The following is a 21,068-nucleotide window of genomic DNA, read 5'->3' on the forward strand; positions in this document are numbered from 1 at the left end:
AGTCCAGACTCCTTCATGGGCCAGAAATTCCTGACTAGTCTGACCCAGGCCTTCCTCTGTGGCCTTGTCTCTCTCTACTTAGTGGCTTTCCCAAGTAGACCTGTGCCTCCTTGGTGGGTGCTGGTCCCTCTGTGTCCTAAGCACTCCCCTAGGCCCTGCCGCCCCTCCTCCCTGGCTGTGTGGGCTTCCATGAGGAAGACTCTTCTGGTTCCTAAGTCTCCAGAGCCCGCGCCAGCTCTGTGCCCCCAGTCAGAGCACGCCCCCCCCACCCCTGCACCTCCCGGGACAGACTAGAGCAGCCAGGACGGGGCCCACACCCCTCCCAGGACACCCCTTCAAAAACCCCGTCCCATCACGGTCCCTGCAGGGTTGCCAGGCGCAGCAGGTTTGGAGTTCTCTTATCTTCTTTCTGTGTGGCAGCACAGGGTTTTATAAAAAAAGGGCCGGTGAGCCCTGAGGTCTGCAGAGAGGGGCAGGAGTCCTGGGCCCTAGAGACCCCGGCGGCCCCCTCCCCAGCACACACACTCACTCTGCCCACCCGAGGCTCAGGGAGCCTCTCATCCCCTCGTCTGGGATCTGCAAAAGAACATTGACGGGACCAAGGACGAAGGTGGCCCCCACGCCTCTTCCTCCTGGAACCTGGGAGAACAGGGCGCGTCTCCAGGAGCCGAATTATAGGAGAAACAGAATTCCCCATTGCTCTTCCCCAAACAAAGCCGCCAACACGTGCGGGGGGGCCCCTCCCACACCCCCTCAAGAGCACGCCTGCACGCACATACACACCAGGCATCTTAGCTGGAAAAACTGGAAAACCCTTTTCCATTTCGACAAACACAAAAATAAAAGAATGAGGAGAAAAGTCAAAACAGGAAGTTGGGAAGTTAGGAGGCCTTCTGACGTTCAGTCTGCATTTCCCTCTGACTAGATGACTAACTCTAGAACCTTCACAACTTTGATCGCATAACTCTGCATCTAGCCCTGAGGCTCAGCCCTATGTCCAGAATTTCTCAAGATCAGAAGGGCAGGATCCACAATGATCTCCCCGCGTGGGAAAGGGAGAGTGTCTATGCGTTCACACAATGAACGTTTCCTGGGTGCCAAGGTTGGACAGGTGCACAGAAGGGAGGAGGGGTCCAGTCAGAGGGGGGCATTTTGCAAAGACCCGAGGTGGGAATTAGGGTGACAACCATTCACCCACCCGTCCGCCCGCACAAGATGTTGCTCTGAGCCAGGCACGGCGGGAAGCCCTGGAGATGCCTCTGTCCAGACTGCTGTCTCCACAGTGCTCACAGCCTGGTGGCAGGAGTGAGCCAGGAGCCAAAGGTCACCCAGCGTGGAAGGAGCACGGGGACGGGGGGTGTTGCTGTGTGTGTGGTGTGGGCAGTGGCTGAGGGACAGTGGCAGGATCATTCGGGGCTACAACAGCTCAGATGCCTGGATGGGGAGTTTGCCTTTTAAGGTCTAGGCAATAGGGAGTCATTGAAGATTTTGGAGCAAAGGAGTTATTTTAGCAGAGCTGTACTCTAGGAAAATTAGGCAACCGTGTGTAAGGTGGATTGGAGAGAGCAGCGAAGAGGGCAGACACTAGAGGCAAGGAGAGAAAGCAGTGTGCCCACTTCGGAATCCTGCAGAACAATCCTGCCAGCTCTAGGGTGAATAAAGCGCTCGGCCCAGAATAGATGTCCCAGAAGTCTGCCTGAGAGTCTGAAAACCCCAGGAGAGTCCACTTTCAGGCCAAGCAGCTTTCTCTAAAAGGCTCCTGTCAATATGTAAGACCAGGCACGGCGGCTCACGCCCGTAATCCTAACACTCTGAGTGGCCGAAGTGGGATGACTGCTTGAGGCCAGGGGTTTGAGACCAGCCTGAGCAAGAGTGAGACCCCGTCTCTACAAAAAATAGAAAAATTAGCTGGGCATGGTGGCTCATGCCCGTAGTGCCAGCTACTCAGGAGGCTGAGGCAGGAGGATTGCTTGAGCCCAGGAGTTTGAGGTTGCTGTGAGCTAGGCTGATGCCATGCACGCTAGCCCTGGCGACAGAGCAAGAGACTCTGTCTCAAAAGAAAAGTATATAAGTGACCTGCAAGGACAAATGGACTAACCCTTTATGCCCCAGTGTCCTCCTTAGAAGGCATTGTTCACTGGGTTACCTGGCCGAAGAGGGCAGGGTCCTGAAGTAGGGGGCATGAGACAAGGAAGTTTTGCTGGGAGGGAGGGAGAGAAAGAGCAGAGTCAGAGGCCTGGGCAGGAATCCCCACGGGGTGTGTGTGCGTATGTGTGTTGGGGACAGTCCCTGGCAGGTAGGGAACAGCCTGGGGTGGGGGCAGCCAGCACTTTGGGTGAAGGTTGGTGTTTAGGAACATGAGATGCCCTCCCACCCACGGTGGTGCCCAGAGCTCTGAATCTGCACAAACTCATCCTGGCTCTGTCACGGTCAGGTAGTGTGCCCAGGGACAAGTTTCCTCACTTGTCAAGTCACCTTCCCTGGGAATAGTAATTAACCAAATGTCTCTCCACGTGTTGAGCCTGTGTAAGTGTGGGTGGGGACAACACTTCTTGCAGCTCAGGAGCCTGGGACATCGGGAGCCTGACCTTCGCCCAGGGCAGTGGGGAGAGGGACTGCGGTGCCTGTCCTATAATGGCTCTCTCATTTAACACTCACTTCTGACCACAGGAGAGAGGCCTACAAAGACTGCAAGACCTAACCGGGTGGTCTGGGATGCACGGGGCAGCGCATGGTGGAGGGAAAGTGATGACGGGGTGGCCCATCCACAAACACCTCCCACACTGAGGCTTGGGGTTCCAGCTGTAGGTCACCCCTCTCCTGAGTTCAGCATCGTCCCTTGCGCTGGGCCCTGCTTTACACACTCATCACCTATGTGACTCGTCTTCCTAATTGCTTTGTCTGTGGTTTGTACAAATGAGCCCATAGGAAATGTGCATGCTGTTTTCTAATTGCTCTCCCGCCCCCACAGGGGGTAAGACTGACCCCTCTTTGAGTGCACGAGTGTCCTGGGTGCTTACCGAAGCAGGAGGCCCAGGCCCCAGCAGGACGCGGAGCCTCTAGGGTAGTGGTTTCTCGTCTTTGCTGCCCGTGGAAATCAGTTGGGGAATCTTAAAATACTTATGCCTGGCTCTCACCGCTCGGGTATTGGTATTAAATTGATGCTTAATTATTTATTTTATCTAATTGATAATTAAACTGATAGTGCTCAAGTGCAACCTGGGCATTGGGATGGCAGAGATTCCTCTGATTTACTTGGTGTCTCATCTACAACCTGAAACGGGAGCTGGCATAGCAGAGGCGCCTTAGAGGCAGACAGAGTAAAGTGCAATCCCAGCTCCCTGCTTCCCAGAGCTCAGTTTTCTCATCCATAAAATGGACTGTTACCAGAGGGTTATAAGGATTTAATAAAACTCTCCAGGGTGTTGCAAGCATTAAATTTCAAAAATGTATATACATTGCTTAGCACAAGCTCTCACATTTTGTAAGCACTCATCAAATAGTCTTTTATCATCATCTTTTTCACGGGTATTACTAGTATTGCCAGCCAATCTTTCCAACAGTGGACTCAGTGTGGACTCCTGCCTCTGTCCTGGGATGCTGGAAGCCAGGCATTCTGGCTGCACACACGCCTTGCTTCACATAGTGAAAAGGGCGGCTGGGAAGAAGCGGAAAGGGTGTTAGAGCGGGGTCTGGAAATCTGGGAAGCCCCAAGAGGCCTGGGGCTATGTTCAAGGTCACTGAGCCAGTGAGTGCCAGATCTGAGCGTGGAAACCCTACCTCCTGCTCAGGCTGTTCTTTCTGCCTTGCTAAGCTGATTCTCCAGGTAAGAAAACATTTTGCTTCTGTGTACAAAATTCAGCTCTGCAGTGATGGGAGATTCTAGGAAGCTGAAGCTGCAGTGCGGGTTGTTTTGAAATTATCTCGTTCCCAGTCAGTTCGCTGGGTTCAGATAAAGCCTGGATGGGGGCCCAGAGCACCCACCGCTCCTCCAGGCAGCTGCTCAGTGAGCTGCACCCACTGACCCCACGCGGCCAGCCTTTCCACGGGAGGGCCTGGCCTTGGCTGCCCGCGTGCACTCTGTGTGTGCACCCACCACTGGGAAACCCACTCTCAGTTTATTATATAATTTTATTTTATTTCAAGGATTTATTTTCCCCTGTCTTATTCTGTTTTATGCTGTTATAATAAAATACCACAGATTGGGTAATTTACAATAAACAGAAATTTATTTATGGCTGTGGAGGCTGGGAAGTCCAAGAGCATGATGTGGCACCTGGTCAAGGCCTTTGTGCTGTTCCATCCCTTGCCAGAGGGAGGGAGGGCAAGACAGGGCCGGACTTGCTTTTACAGCAAACTCACTCACATGGTAACTAACCCACTCCCCAGATAATGACATTAATTCATCCATGAGGTACAGTCCTCATGACCTAATCACTTCTTCTTAGGCCCCACCTCCCGACACTTTTGCAGTGGGGATTAAGGTCCCAACACATGAACTTTGGGGGATACATTCAAACATAGAACCCCCCCAAACCATTCAAGTGGTGTAAAGGAGTAGAGAAACCTCTATAAATAAACAAGTTTATATTCCACAAAAGTTTTTGAAACGTAAATCTGGTAGACACCAGTCTGCATCTCATGCCTTCAGACCTATTTGCCTAAAACCAGAGAGGAATATTTTTCAATCAAGGCTATGAGATGTGTATTTTTTTTTTAAGAATAACTTCTATCTTTTTAATAAATATGTTATATGTTTGTTATAGAAGAATTGGAAGCCACTAATAATATCCAATTATCCAGAGGTTGCCACTATTAACATTTTGATGTATTTTCTTGCAGATTGCATATTTTTAATAGAGATTGTTATATATATACATATATATATATATATGTTGGGCATCTCAAATCCAAAAATTCAAATTCCTAAATGCTCCAAAATCTGAAACTTTTTCAGCACCAACATAATACTCACAGGAAATGCTCATTGGAGTATTTCAAATTTTTGATTTTTGGGTTTGGGGTGCTCAACCAGTGAGTATAATGTAAATATTCCAAAATCTGAAATAAAAAAAAATCCCAATCCAAAATACTTCTGGTCCCAAGCATTTCCGATAAGGGATACTCAGCCTGTATATAACCTGATTCTGTTTTACTAAGTCCTGGATCTTTAGTAAGTCCCATGCCACTAAATAGTAATTGAAAATGTGATTTTAAATGACCTCATAATATTCCATTTTGGCAATGCCCCTTGCTGTCCCTGTTATAAATAACACAGCAGTGACTGTCTCAGTGCTTGTCCGTTGATGTCCCTGGGGTAAACTCCCAACGTGGAATTACTGGTCAAAGGCCATGCACTTTTTAAAAGTTTTGGAGAGATTCCGTCAAATGGACCTCCAGAAAAGTAGGCCTACTTCGCTTTCCCACTCACCCTGGAGCAGGGGGCCTGTGCCCTAGCCCCACCTAACGCTGTCGATTGGCAGATGGGGCGCATCTGAGATACAACCTGATCCCAGCACCGGGCTCCTCCTTCAGAAGACTCAGGGTAGGTAACAGCTGCCATCCGACACTTGCAGTTGAAGGTCTGTCCCAGCAAAGCGGGGCTGGGTTTGTTCCGTGCGTCCTCCAGGACAAGGCCCACACCAACAGTGTGAAGATCTAGGAATGGGCTTCCCCATCCCCACACTGCAAGTCTCTGCCCCCACTCTGTTGAGGCTGAAGCGCTGTGAGATTCAGGGACCAGACGGCAGGTTAGATCCTTGGACCCCTGAGAACCTGACCACTGGGACAATTCTGTGAGCCGACCATTTAAACAGTTATTCTAAAATTATGTAACACTGAAAAATCTTGACTCCTTAGAAGGTCTCTAAACCTCTGTTTTCTCAGCTGTAAGACGGGGCTTTTGTGAGGATTAAATTTGATTATATTTGTAAATCAATATAAACTTGATGATATTAATATAATTATAGTAATAATAGCTACTAGTGTTGGTGTTGGTATTCGTATGAGTATTAGTGTGTCGTATTAAGCATGAGAAAGCAGTGTTGTGAGGCGGTTAAGAGCCAGGCTTTGCAGGCAGACAGATCCAGGTTTGGTCTCTGGCCACACCACCTATAAAGAAGCAGGGACTTGTACAACAGAGGCATTTGTGGGGTTGGGGGACAGGACTGTTCACATGTCTTAAAAATTTAGAGTAAGCTTTCCTTAGAACATCTGACACAGGTGTTTTATTTGTTCTTTAATTTTTATGTCTATCAAAGCAATAAATGCGCGGAGTTCAGAAAGTCTAATAGTACTGCAAGGCCTGTAGCAAGACAAGTGATGCGTCCTGGAGTCGGCTTGGACTGGCTCGTGAGAGCCTATTGTTAAACTTTTAGGAGCTATACAAGCTGGTTGTTAAACACAGTCATTATTAAAAATTAAATTGCATAAACTTACAATTAAATTACAGTACAAACAAAGATACTAAGTATTAAAAATTCATTAGTTCCTAATTATTTTATTCCTATCTGTGTTCTTGAGGTTATTTATGTCTATTATGTTTGTATAGTGGAAATATTATGTAATGGTGCACTACTGAGAATCTCTAATAACTCTATATTCCGTGACATCACCTCTTTAGCCCAAAATTAGCAAAGGTGGGAATTCTTACGCCACCAAAATTGGTACATGCTGCTACAGTTCGGGCCTTCGTTCCTTGGAGACCCAGTCGTTAAACATCTACCTGCCCAGCTTTCCGTATAACCTGGGCCTCCGTCCCACCTTGTAACACACACCCGGCTTCCTGCTCCTTAAAGGTAGCTACTTTGATTGCTTTTAGCTGTTTCCTTTTACTCTTTCCCCTATATTTCTTAATTACATGCTTTTACCACAATGTCTTTCTTTCTTAAATTTTAGACATTGTTTATTGAACTTCTGGACATTGCCCGTTATGGAAAATGAGGCTCTAGCTCTCTTCCAGCTCTGTCTCCCTTCTTTCTCTAAACACAGACACACACACACACATACACACACACATACACACACACCATACACTTTCCCTGCTCTGTCCTCCCAGTACATTATAGCACAACTCTTGTTGAAATAAATATGTAAATATTCAGTTTTTACATTATTACAACCATGTAAATATTGCACATAAATCATTAGGCACTATGATTACATTAGCTTTCTTTTCTTTTTTTTTTTCTTGAGGCAGTCTTGCTTTGTTGCCTGGGTTGGAGTGAGTGCCGTGGCGTCAGCCTAGCTCATGGCAACCTCAAACTCCTGGGCTTAAGCGATCCTCCTGCCTCAGCCTCCCGAGTAGCTGGGACTACAGGCATGCGCCACCATGCCTGGCTAATTTTTTCTATATATATTTTTAGTTGACCAGATAATTTGTTTCTATTTTTAGTAGAGACAGGGTCTCAAACTCCTGACCTCAAGCAATCCACCTGCCTTGGCCTCCCAGAGTGCTAGGATTACAGGTGTGAGCCACCGCGCCCAGCCTACATTAGCTTTCTTATACAACATTTTTTCCTGGAGTTCATAATTGCCTTTTGTTTGTTTGTTTGTTTGTTTGTTTGATTGAGACAGGGTCTCACTCTGTTGCCTGTACTAGACTGCAGTGGTGTCATCATAGCTCACAGCAACCTCCAACTCCTGGGCTAAAGTGATCCTCCTGCCTCAGCATCCCGAGAAGCTGGGACTGCTGGTGCACGCCACCACACCCAGCTAATTTTTTATTTTTTGTAGAGACAAGGTCTCACTGTTGCCCAGGCTGTTCTCGCACTCCTGGCCTCAAGAGATCCTCTCTCCTCGGCCTCCCAAAGTACTGGGATTACAGACGTGAGCTACCACTCCCTGCCTAATAACTGCCTTTTTTAACTTGCTTGATTTCTCTAAAGAAAAGTGGTTTACAAACTTTTCTTTTTAGCAGGGGAACTCATCTTTCAAACAAAACTTTATATAGAACCCCACTGTCTAAAACAGGAAAATCAGAATACCAGGGTGAAAGGGGGTCCTTCGCTTCAGGGCTGCTGCATACAGCCAACCAGGTTGTGCACTGCAAAACTCCAGGGGTTAACGTTCACATAAACCGTAATGTGATTCAGTTGTGAAAATCATATTTACTCCATTGGGGAACACACCCATTGTGTACGGAGAGGTCCACCTGGAAGTATACGCTACATCAGGATCATTCTCTGCCTTAAAAAGACTTGTTCCCCTCTCCAATGCAGGGCTCTGGCCACACCCCACTCAGAATAGGTTCCCTTGCTATTCTGAGGAGGATCCTGTGATGTTGTTTAACCTGTCCCTCCAGTGTGTCACCCACGCTACTGGCTGGAAGATCCCATTATGGCCGCTTTGGCTGGTTCAGTGCCCCTCACATTTGCCTGGGCCGGGCTGGGTGCCAAAAGCTTAGTGCAGACAACTGTGCTCAGGGAACACAAATGCAGGAACGGTGTGAGGAATGGCTCTGTCAGAGGACAAGTGAGCTGTGGAGGCAGACGGTGCAGGATCCGTCTCCCATGCAAAAGTCTGAGCTGGAGGAAGGGAGCCAGCCAGCAACGAGTAGTGGGGTTCAAAAAGCTCACCTTTGGCAATCACTCCTGTGTAGGAATTCCAGCCTTGCTTTTAGCTGGTTGACCTTGGGCAAGTCGCTTAACCTCTCTGTGCCTTAATTTCCTCATACCTAATAAACAGGTTGTGTGCATTAAAGATAATGTGTAGCCCTAATAAATCCCAAGGTCAGTGTGGCTCAGTCTCTGCTTAGAGTCTCATTTTGAAAATCATAGTCTAACAGCCCAAAAGTAATTGAAACACATATTCCAAAGCTAATTGCACTGCTCGTGGAATGTTGCAAGGAGCCCATGCGTAGCTGATGGCAACACTCTCCAGTCCTTTTCCTCTGGCGTGTCCACGTGCCGTGTTTGTGGAGTGCCACGTTTTCCCGCAGCACGCCACACCACTCTCGGGCCTTTTCCCTCTCTCTTTCTCTGCCTGATTTCTCACCTTCCACACCACTGCCGTTTTCACCAGGCCTGTTTTTTCTTCACCCGTCCTGCCCCTGCTGTGTCAGGAATGATCAAACGATCTGGAAATGAGCTGAGAGGTGCCGGCAGAAAGTGGTGGGGAGAGGTCACGCGGGACACACGCTCTGAAATAACTCCCGCTTCCTCTCGCTGGGAGTGGTAGCGCGCGCAGCGGGAGCTTGGCTAAAGCTGGTTCTCTTCCTCCTTATTCAGACGAGGAGCCTAAAGGAGGGAGAGGCATGGCTTGCCTCGTGGACCCCCACTTTTCTGACCACCTACCCACTATTTGTAGATGGACAGTGACTGGAAAACCTCCTTGCCTTACTTCCTCCAAACTCCAAAAAACGAGCACTAAAAAGACCTGCGGGAGGGAGGCACAGCTTCTGCCTACAGCCCCTCTCCTTTCCTTATCACCTTGGTAGCCACTAAACATGGAACAGCTCCTCCCACGCCCGTGCACATCCCCTGTTCCATCCTTTTCTGGACCTTTTCCCCTCCCTGATGTCATGGACTGAGCACCTACTGTGTGCCAGGCCTGAAAGGGGCTGCAGATTCAGGGACAAGGAGGACCTCAGTTGCTCACAGACCAAGAGAAGCAGACTGCAAATCAGATGTCAGCTGTGTTGTGAGAGAGGGAAGACAGCCTGCTGTGAGAGCACAGAGGAGGAGCTCTTAACCCATAGAGGCATCAGGGAAGACTTCCTGGAGGAAGTGTCATCTAAACTGTACAATAACAACTGACATCATATGATGATAATCACTACACTAAGTACTCTGCTAAGCACGTTAGCTCATTTCATCTTCACAGCAATGCTAAGAAGTAGATGATGATGTTCTCATTTTAGAAATGAGGAAACCAAGGCTCAGAGAAGTTCATTGACTTTCCTGAGGCCACATAGCTAAAAAATGGCAGAGTTGTGATTTAAACATAGGCCCGTGTGACTCCAAAGACTGTACTTTCAACCACAGGGCACTGTATACAGGTGTTCAAGATGCACACTGCACAAAGATGCCCATTCACATTGTAGATAGAATAATTCATATAAGAGTGTATAGGTGGGGCCAGGCGCAGTGGCTCACGCCTGTAATCCTAGTGGGAGGACTGCTTGAGCTTAGCAGTTCAAAACCAGCCTAAGCAAGAGCAAGACCCTGTCTCTACTAAAAATATAAAAATTAGCCTGCTGTCGTGGTGTGTGCCTGTAGTCCCAGCTACTCGGGAGGCTGAGGCAGGAGAATCGCTTGAGCCCAGGAGTCTGAGGTTGCTGTGAGCTAGGCTGACGCCACGGCACTCTACTCAGGGCAATGGAGTGAGACTCTGTCTCAAGAAAAAAAAAAGTGTACAGGTGGACCCAGAGAGTCAGGCCTCGGTGCCGACTCCCAGAGCAGCAGGAAAGAGCCTCTTCCTGATCCAAACCTGGCTGTGCCACCTGTCCTGGGGGCAGTGGGTGAACGTGGGCACTGAGAGCAAATGTACCCCAATGTCTGAGTGTGTATGAACGGGCGAGAATGTAGGCTCGCGTGTGTGCTGCCACGGCTGCTGCCTACCAGGCTTTGGCTGTCCCTGTGGGTAGTAACATCTTAAATTTAAGCAATTTTACTTGAGGAAGGGGCACCTTTTCCTAATTTGCACAGAGGCGTGTATGGAGAACAGTGGCCCTGCCCCACCACCATTCGGAGTGTAGGGGAGGATGCAGCCACCAGGCAGTTTGGCCAGACTGATCTGGCCCAGCAGGGACCCGAAGTCCAGAAAAGGCTCTCTTTTCAGGGCCACCCCAGGGCCATCAAACTAATCCTGTTCTTTCTCTCTCTGTTTCTCCTCTGCAGACAGGCAGGATTGAGCCCAACTACCCCAAGGTCTGTGGTCACCAGGGCAACGTGCTGGACATCAAATGGAACCCCTTCATCGACAACATCATTGCCTCATGCTCAGAGGACACGTCGGTGAGCTCCCGCTTCCCCCTGGAGGCCCCCCCTTCTTCCGCTCCCCCTCCTCTCCTCCTTGCCACCTCCTGTCATCCTTCCGGCTCCCAGCATGGGGAGGAACGGAGCCAGGAAAGGTCAGAGGGCACAAACCCATGGCGTATTCGACAGATCTGCGCCTTTAGTGTGATTGAGTTTGGAGGTGTTGATTTTGTAGGTGAGAATGAGAATTTAAAAATGAAGCGTATGATTCAGCACTTGTCTGTGATGGCAGAAGGAGAGGGCTGGAGGGAGAGTGTGGAAAGGAGGGAGGGGAGAGGGAGGAAATGGAGGAGCAGGAAAAGAGCTTGATCTTCACAGGCCGGGCGTGGTGAGTGTACCGTCCGGCTCCCTCTATGAGTCGTGGTTTCTAGGGAGGGACACTTGGCTGAGAGAACTGTGACTTGTCTAGGACCCACGCTGGTGACCCGAAATTTGAACTCTATGTGCCCCACCATTCCGTGGGAGGAGAGAGGGAACAGGAGAAGGGAAATGAGGAACAGAGGGCAGGAAGAGGGCAGCACAGGGAGAGAACAGGCCGGCACAATGAGGTGGGAGGGGAAGGGGAGAGACGGCCTAGAGAGGGGTGCGCAATGCAGGGAGAGGGACATTTAAAGCTGCTTCCGGCTGCCCCCTGCGCAGGCCCTGCTGGCTTTCGCAGGTGGAGGTAGGGTCAGTGGCACTGGCAGGAGCCTCTGGATTTCTGGAGAGGGGTCCCCCTACTGTTCCCCACAGTGCCCCTGAGCAGCACCACCATGCAAGCCTGGGAGAAAGGGGATTTCGGAGCCTCAGCTGAGCTGGTGAGGAGGGCCCTGGAGTACCCAGGTGGAGGAGGATCAGCCTTTTAGTCAGGCCACAGCATACCTAGCACCCACGGCATGGCCTGAGTACAGGTCAGACTTTCGGGATATTGAAACTGGAAGGAACTTCAGAGCTCTTGTCTCCCTGTCTTCCCAGACTGGACTGTGAGCTCCTGAGAGCAGAGACCATAGCCTGTTTGGCTATGAACCCCAAGCATCCAGCACATGGCCTGGTGGTTAATAAATACTTAGTAGGTCTTGGATAGGATGGATGGATGCATGGATGGATGGATGATGTATGGGTGAATAGTTGGATGGATGGATAGATGTGTTGTTGGATGGATGGATGGATGGGTGGATGGTTGGATGGATGGGTAGATTGTTGGGTGGATTGGTGGATGGTTGGATGGATGGGTGGATTGCTGGATGGATGGGTGGATGCTTGGACAGATGGGTGGATGGTTGGATGGATGGGTGGATTGTTGGATGGAGGACTACAATGATGGATACAGAGATGAATGAATGGATGGGTGATAAATAGATGAATGAATGAAAGGAAGCATGACTAAATAAATAGATGACTGGATGATGGGTGGATGGATAGATGGATGAATGGAAAGATAAACAAATGAATGAATAAGTAGATGAATATAGTCCCACTAATCAGTTATCCAAACAAAGAGAGAGATTTGCAGTAAACAGTCTCGATTAGTTCATAAAGCTGGGGGTGAGGTCAGCTGGCACAGTACCTAGTACCTGGGAGAGGGTGGGGAGGGGGCTGGGAGGGTGGAGTGACCAGCTCCTGGTGGCCGAGGCCCGAAGTTGGTGGGAGAGGACTCCCGAGAGCAGCAGCAGGAGGGCAGGGCCTGTGTGAGCAGAGAGAGCAAGAACCCCCATCGGGTTTGGTTACTTCTCTCGGCAGCTCCAGAACCAAAGTGGGGGCAGTGACCAGGGGCAGAGCACAGGCAGACCAGCGTGGCAGAAGGAAGGGCACAAGGGGATGGTGCCCAGAAAAGGGGATGAAGTGGAGGGGGCACAAAGCATTCACTGGTTGCTTCCTGAGCTGGTGGGGGCTGGGGGCCCAGGGCCAGCGCAAGAGGTCTGGGCTCAGTGGGAGGGAGGGCAGGTGCTCCGCATCCTCTCCTGGATGCAGGGAGCCCAAGAAGGAGTGCAGTGACCACAGCTGGCTCCATCCCTGCCTGCTGAGGTCTGGGGTGACTGCCACCAGCCAGCAGGGACACACACCCCTGGAACTCGGGGCTGCCTTTTACCAAGCTCCCCACCCACTCTGGGCACTTTACACACACGGAGGCCTCATGGCCAACCTGTGAGACAGGCACTGCCACCCAGACTGAGGGTGAAGGGGCAGGTCACACAGCTGGAAGTAGAGGAGAGAGGCTTTCACCGGGGGCTGCCGGCCGCAAAGGCCATGCCCCCCTGCTCCGCCAAGTGTCATCATCACAGTCAATGCCGGACGCTCTGGGCCCCTCCTGGTGTCTCCTGTGTCCCCAGGCGCCCAGCTGGGTAAGAGCAGAACGGTGTCCATCTGATGTGGGGGAGGGGCGGGTCAGGCCAGCGCTCTTGGAATTGCCGGCCACCCTGGCTCCTCTTCATGTCACAGTTTCTTCTGCCTGGATCAGGGCAAGAGGGACCCACTCACTTCTAGCTCAGTGTCTTATTTCACCTGGTAGGCGCCTCGTGCTCCAGGCCCCAGTGTATAAACAGAACATCCGTGGTGTGTGTTCAAGAAAAACGGAAGCCCGCACCCCCAGCCACACGAGCCAGGGGACTCTCTTCAGTTTGGCACACGCTGGTGGAGAGTCCACAGTGCACCTGGCACCCTCCTGGCTGCTGGGGTCCAAAGAGCGCAACTGCGGCCCTGGGAGACCTGGGATGGGATCTCAGCTGCGCCACTGGCCGGCTGGGTGGCCGAAGTAATGACACCTCCCCTGGGCACTTGCGGTGAGCATGAAAGACAGTCTGTGCCAGCACCATGCCTGGCACCTCATCAGCGCCTGCTCTTCTCAGCCCTGCTCTGGAAGCACCCAGAGCGGCAGGCATGCCCCACTCCCCACTCCCTGAAGTGCAAATGCAGGACTAGGTCGCTGCACTCACCAAAGGCCAAACAAGGGCTTATGCACACGGAGGGGAGAGGAGTTAATCCTGACCAACATGCAGGGAGCAGAAGACAGTGTTAGGGAGAGCTAGACTCTGGGGAAGCAGAACTTTGACAGGTAGAAAAGGGGCTAACAAAGGAGTCCCTGGAAGGGACTTGCACAGGCAGAGGCCAGGAGGGAATATGCCCGTCTGGTGTTCTTGGAAAAAGGAGTTGTCTGGTGTGGCTGGAGCCCTGGGGAGGTGGTCCATGAGGGAGTAGGCAGGGGAGCAGTTGGGACCAGAGAGAGGAGGCCTGGGACGCAGGGTGAGCAGCTGAACTTCGAGGGGAGACCTGTGCTTCTCAAGCCATCTGAGCATAAACCGGACTGCAGAAAGTGGTATGCAGGGGACATTCCACACCTAGGCCATCAAGGAGGGATCGCTGAGGGTGGAGAGGTCACGGCCAGCTTTATGGTGGAGCTGGGGCCCGGGCTAGCTGGATGCAGGCTGGGAGGCGGGTGAGTGGGGAGGAGGGGAGCACCCAGGGGCCGCGTGGCTGGGAGGCGTGGAGGGAAAGGACGCAGGCTTGGAGCACGGGGAGGGAGGGGCTGTTCTGGGCCACTGATCCCGAGACAAGGAGATTAAGTCTCTGGATCAGAGAGGAACTAAGCCCTTGGTCCGGCTGCCAGGCCAGCTGCCCCACAAGCACGGCTCAGAGCCCCATCTTGCCCGTGAGGTGTCCACCCCTCCCCATTGTGGGGCCAAGGATTCTGGCACTGGAGCCAGCAGGCCCCTGTGGCAGGAGCCAGCCCCTGCTGGAGAAGGGAGCACTGGGGCCCGAGGGGAGGTGCCTGGCCCGAGGTCACACAGGGCGTCTTCATCTGCCTGCACGCTCAGCTCCCTGCCAGCAGCCCTGGTTTTGCAGAGGAGGAAACTGAGGCTCAGAGCCATGATGGGCTGATGGTTCAGACCACCCAACACTCAGTATTCACATCACAGGTCTCCTCTGTGCCCACCCAGGGCTCGCACAGGGGAGGCGTCTTCACGGGGTGGGGTGGAGGGGGGCACAAGGGAAGCGGAGTCTGCAGCTCCCTAGAGCTGGACTTGGAGGCTCCTCCCCCTGCATCCCCCAAAGTGCCTTGAGACACAGGCCTCCCAGATACCCTCTCTTGCCCAATTCCAGCCTATGGCCCCCTTGCTGCGCGTCAAACACGGCACCCAGGACCGAGGCTGGGAGGTCAGTCGGCAGAGCGACTGTGCCCTGGGCACCGTGCTGCAGGCGGGAGGGCGCTGCGGGTCTGGCCCTTCCCCTGCCCCCCACTGCCCTGCACTTGTCTCTCAGAACAGAGGACACGGTGGGACTCAGCAAGCCCCCACTTCCCTAGCTCCTTCCCCATATCCTCATCCCTGAAATCTGTGAAGTTGTCAAGTGGATCCCTGATCCCTGTCCCTGGGGATCCGCCTCCCCCAGCCCCCGCCCCCAGGGCATGAGCAGGGGCTCTGGAGTCTCACCTCCATCCCGCCAGGGACCCGGTGGAACATACCCAAGCCCCTCCTGAGGGGCTTCAGTCCTGAGGGAGGGGTGAGGGGGCCATAATTCTCCCTGGCATCTGGCAGAATCCAGTTCTTTCCGCCGCTGGGTGATGTCACCTATTGTTGAAGGGCTGTGCTTTTTATAGCTTCTGCTGCAGCTAGGGAGGGCGGCTGGCAGGCGGCAGGGAAGGGTGCTATCGGTTTCCAAGCCTCCTGCTCCCAGCCCTTCTCCGGGCCGGCAGCCGCAGAGAAAGAGAGAGCTTTCTGACATCTCAAGGAGAGGGGGACAGCGATCCCCATAGAGGGAGGAGGGCCAGGGGCAGGCCCTCTTGCTGGTGGGCCCAGCTCAGCGTCTTTCCTTCGCCTTCCATTCAAGCTCCTCCACCCAGCTCTGCCCTCCTCACTCCAAAGAGGTGGTGCCCCTCCCTGAGGAGCTGGGGGCAGGAGGGGGCAGGACGTGAGCCCTGCTGGAAGCCGCCCACCACCCAGCCTCCGGCACACACACACACACACACACACAGGCCCAGGAGCTGCAAGGGAGCAATGCACTCTCAGAGATGGGAGGAAGGTAGCCCTGGGAGGCCAGCGACCTGACTAGGTCCTCACCAGCAAACCTGGCAGCCACAGAGGAAGTGGTGCTGTGGCTCAGTGGCTTAGTGGCTAAGCAGCCAGGCCCAGAAGTCCCTAGGCCCAGGTAAAATCCTGGCTCTGCTACTTCCTGGCTTTGTGGGCTTAGACCAATTTCTTTCCCTCTCTAGGTGCGAATTGTCCTACTATAAAAAATAAGGATCACATTGGCCTCTGAGAATAAATGAGTATAAAGAGTGTTTTGTGTCTCCTAAGAACCCCATAAACATCGACAGTGACTTTCTCCTCCTCAAGTAGAGACCCAAGAGTTTAAATAACTCCCCCCAGTGAGGGGTGGGTGGGAGTCGGAGACCCAGGCATCCAGGCAGTGCTCTTTCTACTGCGTCTCTTTCTTATTTGTGGAGCCCCCAATAGGCCTTCCGTCACTGGTTTCCAAAAAAGACTAAGCTGAACGCTGAGCCTCCAACTCCGGGAAAGAAGTCCCCCACCGTGTCCTCCTTCCTGATCAGGATTAAAGGGGTGACTCCTCATCTGTCCGGCCCCCACCAGCCTGTCTCCCCAGGTTGGGAGGGGTTCACTGCTGGACCTGCTGATGACAGGAGGGCTTCTGGGTTTCTTGGGTTCCTCCATTTGTTGATTCACTCAATAAATATGCCCTGGGCACCTGTGGTATGCCAGGCATTGCTCCCTGTGCCTGTACTATGGAGAGACAGAGGCGGATTGAAAGAGCCAACCCCTGTTGGAGTAGAGATGACCATGCAGTGGGAGGCCTGGGAGGTTGTCTGTGCCCCAAGAAGGGTGATTTCTAGATACTTGGGGCCAGAGAGCTGCTGTTCCCTGGAACAGATAAGCAGAAAGGCAGGCGGTGACTTCTTCAGGTGGTTGGATGTGAACCAGGGGAGAAGGAAGGACTGGACACGGGCAGGTATTTGGAAGAGAGAAAGAACATAGTCTGCCTGATTCAAATTCCAAGTTTGCATCCCAGCTCCTCCCTTCCTAGCTGTGTACCTGGGCAAGTTTCCTAACTCTATGGGCCTCATTCCTTAGTTATGTAAGGACAATCACTAGTAATAGTAATAATAATGATAATAACAGCATGTAGCACTTATCCTTTCCCGTGTCCAGCCCCACAGCGACCATTTCCTCCAGCACCTCCTTCCAGGACTCCCAGCTCCCGCTGGGCCCTCAGTTGGCCTCTCCTACCTCCCTGGGTTTGCTGTGGTTTGTTTCCCATATTGGGAAAAAGTCAGGTAGTCAGGAGACATTAGCATTCAGGCAGACTTTTGAGATCCTACCTCTTGTTTAGGTGAGTGACAATACACTCAGTTTTTAGTAGTAAACGAAATAATTGACCAGACATGGAGACCTGGGGGTTCCAGGAGCAAGACTCCCACAGTTTCCCCTTCTCCCTGCAGGAGACATGAGAGCTGCTGTGCTCTTGGCCCCAGGCACCATCTCTATGGGTTCATTAGATGGAAATCTGAGAGCCAATGACTGTGTACTGTAGTACAGCCAGACTGGAGGCTTCTAGAGGGCAGAAACCGTAAGGAAAACCTTCCTTTTCCTCCCCATGCTACCCCAAACAGTTTTTTTCCTAAGTAGATACTAAGGCATTGGACATCAAATTTCTCCCAGCTACATAGGCCCGCTGTGAACTCCTCCTCTTCCTTTGAGCCCCTATATTTCATACGCAGGTGGTAAGTACTGTGTGCTGTAGCTGTGTAATATGCAGATCCCCCAAATGGAGTAGTCTTCCCCTTAGGAACAGTGTCATCAGGGGGCTCACTAGGCCCTCACTGGGCCCCAGCCCTAAGTCACTAGCAGCCGTAACCCTCAATGTGTCAGAAAGCAGAGATCCGACCACATACCTCCACGATCATGTAAGCATTTTAAAGATGAAATTCATGCTGTGTTCCGCAAAATGGAGACAAACTTCATATTATACGTATTGACTACATAGGGGGCAACAAAGTGGCCATAAAAAATATAATTCAATCACACCTAAAGTTTTACTTATATAAAAATGTGCATATAATCCTTGTTTAATATGAAATAAACATCCTTAAGTATTATTAAGTCTTTCGTAATCCGCTCGGTAGTGTACTTCTTTTATCTTTAGTCTTCACGGCAGCTCTGTTGTGTGCGTATAATTACCCTTACAGATGAGAAAACTGGCACTCAGAGAGGTGAAGTAACAGCCACCGTCTCACAGCCAATAAGGTCAGAGCCTGGATTTGAACGGAGCTCGTCGGACCACACGGTTCTTGCTTTCTTGGCTGGCTGCTCCCTCTCCAGTGCGTGGGGACATTTGGTTTCGTAGGTTTATGAAACGCCCGTATCAGCTGCCTCGCCCTAGCCATGCTGCGGGGTCTGCCGTCTCCCTCACAAGGCTGCAGGCCATTTGAGACCGAGGACTGTCCCCCAACATCTTATCTGCGTGGCTCAGGGAGGAACTGAGCATATTTTGTTGGATTGAACGTAAATGAATTAAACAGGGCTCTGACCCAGGGACCTATGAGGGGGACAGTCCCAGGCACAGCTGGCTTGCTGGAGACAGCACTGTGGCCACTTCTCCCCACCCCTTCCTTCCAGAAATCCGGTTTGGCAGACCCTACTGGGTTTCCTATTGAATTTAAGTAACCTCCCAGAGCGACCTCTGGGCAGACCCACAGCACTCCTCCCACACCCCATCCACTCTTTGTTTCCAGCAAATCCCTTGAATACTAAGGGACTGGAATTCCTTTCCCAGCTCTTTAGGCCCACTGTGAACTCCAGCTCCTCCTCTGAGCTCTGTAGCATGTGGGGCCAACTGTTTGCTACAGCCATGGGTCAAGCAGAGCCAGTCTCCTTCTCCCAGCAATGCACTCAATGGTGTCAAAAGCAGAGAAGTTTAGAAGATTAACTAATATATCTCAATGTGAGGATGAGAAAACCAGGCCCCAAGGAGGAAAGTGGCTGGTATCAAATGGGGATGAAGCAGGGCACCTTTCTCTCTCTCTCTGGGATATTCATTCATTCGGGTCCCCTGAGCCCTGCCTGGGACCCTACGTCTGACACTTACTGGTGAAAACAGCTCTTTTGGTTTCCACCTGTGCCCTTTGCTCCATGAGACTTGCACCCAGTCCAGGGGCTGGAGCCTGGGCACAGACACCACCTGCCATCCCCTCCTCTGGGCTGAGCCCCAAGGTTCTTAGCTCATGTGGCTAGAAAGCTTCAGATGCACAAGGACTCCGAAGCCAGTTCAGTTTAATCCACACACCTCTGAAAGGCACATTATCTCTATTTTCTAGATGAGGAGGTGTGGCCTCAGAGAGGTTAACTGGCTTGTCCCAAGTCACCCAGCTCGTAAGTGGGATTAGAGCCTGGGCAGAGCCTCAACCCACGGCTCCCCGTGTGTCTCTACCTTAAGCAGGCATGCCGTGGAACCCAGGGACACCTCAGTTGGCTGGGCTGCTCAGGACTTAGGTTGGGCCTCAGTGACAGGGAGTGACACACACGACCCCAGGCCCCCTCTGCCACCTGCCCCCCTGCTCCACACCAGCCAGGCTGACCTGCATATACTGTTCCCACCCACGGCGCCTGATCCCCCACCTCGCAATGATGGTCATTTTTCTGTCTCCTCATCCCTCCTCACACCCCCAACCTGTCTTTTTAAACTTGGTTCAACATCCTCTCTTCTAATCCTGCTCCTTCAAGACCCTCCCACCCTGGTCAGCCCCAAGATTGGATTCACGGTTTCCACCAGCGCTGTGCTCCGCGGGTGGGAGTCTGCCTGGTCTGCCCCTCTGCGTGCTGCTCGTAGCAGGCATGGCCCGGGTTCAACGCTGTGTCCTATTGGCTCATAGGAGGCCCTTGGGAGGCATTTGTGGAGTGAATGAGGCTCAGATTTTGGTTCCAAAGGTCTTTCTCAAAGACCAGAGGCAACTCTTCTGCCTCAGTCAGTGTGTATGCACGGCAAGGTACAGTGTGAGGCGTCCATAAACAGAATCCTCTGCCCCCAAACGCCTCCCCGCTGGCCTGCCGTTCTGCCCCTTAAAGTCTCATGCCTTTGAGTCTGAAAGCTTCTGGAGCTTTCTACTCCAGTGCAAACATGGGTGGCTAGGAGACATGAGAAAAGATGCCAGTATTTCTACGAATCAAAGGAATGCAAATCCAAACAATAGAGAGAAGGCATTTTTGACCTATCAGATGGGTTAAAAGCAGTTTTTTAAAAGGTGTAGTTTCAGAGGCATAATGAATCACTCTCAGACTCTGTGGGTAAAAACTGGGACAGCCTTTGGGGACAATTTTACTGTAACTATAAAAAAAAAGGAAACACTTTTAGGCATCAGTCCTACAAGAATATTCACACCCGTGCACACGCTTGTATTATGAGCACGTTCATCATAGAATGAATTTTATTCGTGTGAGAAAAGACAGAACTCAGGTGTCAATTAATAAAGGTTGATTAAATTCATCATGGGACGGTCATACAACAGATGTGTCTCTGGCCACTTACAAAGATAAGGTAGATCTTCATGTAGCGGTGTGGAAAGATTCCCACTATCCGTTGTTACTGGAGAAAAGCGAGTTTAAGAGGAACATGTGTAATATCATCCCTTTTGGGTAAAACGGAAAGAAGTTTGTGTATGCACATGTGTGTGTGCATGTGTGTGTGTGCGTGTGGTATGTACATGTCTAACCAAAGCATTAGTCTATAACTTCAAGGTCACCTTCCTGCAGTACATTTGGGGACAAAAGGAATGTGTGTCTTGTTGGTGACTGAGTCATGTACACAGCATCTTGTCCCCATTGCAGCCTCCCTGCCATTTCCAGATCAGTCCCCACCTCTGAACACCCTGGTGAAGGGGCTGCCAAGGAAAGACTATCATAGGGCGTGCTGAGCCCCCACCACCCACCACCACTGCGTAGGACTGTGGGGGAGTGTTGGGCTTTACTGGAGGGCTGGAGCCCTCCCAAAGGGATGACAGTGGGGCTGGAAAAACATTTCTAACTGTCCCCTAATTATAAACTTTTTCTGAATTGACCTTTTGAATCTGATTTACTGAAACTGAGAATGGTACACCTAGAAGTGACC

General features: G+C 51.6%; 1 protein-coding gene across 1 annotated transcript in view; it reads left to right on the top strand.

Moving 5' to 3' along the window:
* The window catches only part of CORO2B (coronin 2B), a 133,208-nt gene that overhangs the window by 95,359 nt on the left and 16,781 nt on the right, over nt 1-21,068 (top strand). The window contains exon 3 of the mRNA XM_045541820.1: nt 10,839-10,955. Coding sequence (XP_045397776.1) covers nt 10,839-10,955 — 117 coding nt within the window. The remainder of the gene's footprint in view (nt 1-10,838; nt 10,956-21,068) is intronic.

This window comes from Lemur catta, chromosome 1 (genome assembly GCF_020740605.2).
Source record: "Lemur catta isolate mLemCat1 chromosome 1, mLemCat1.pri, whole genome shotgun sequence".
In the NCBI taxonomy this organism is placed as follows: domain Eukaryota; kingdom Metazoa; phylum Chordata; class Mammalia; order Primates; family Lemuridae; genus Lemur; species Lemur catta.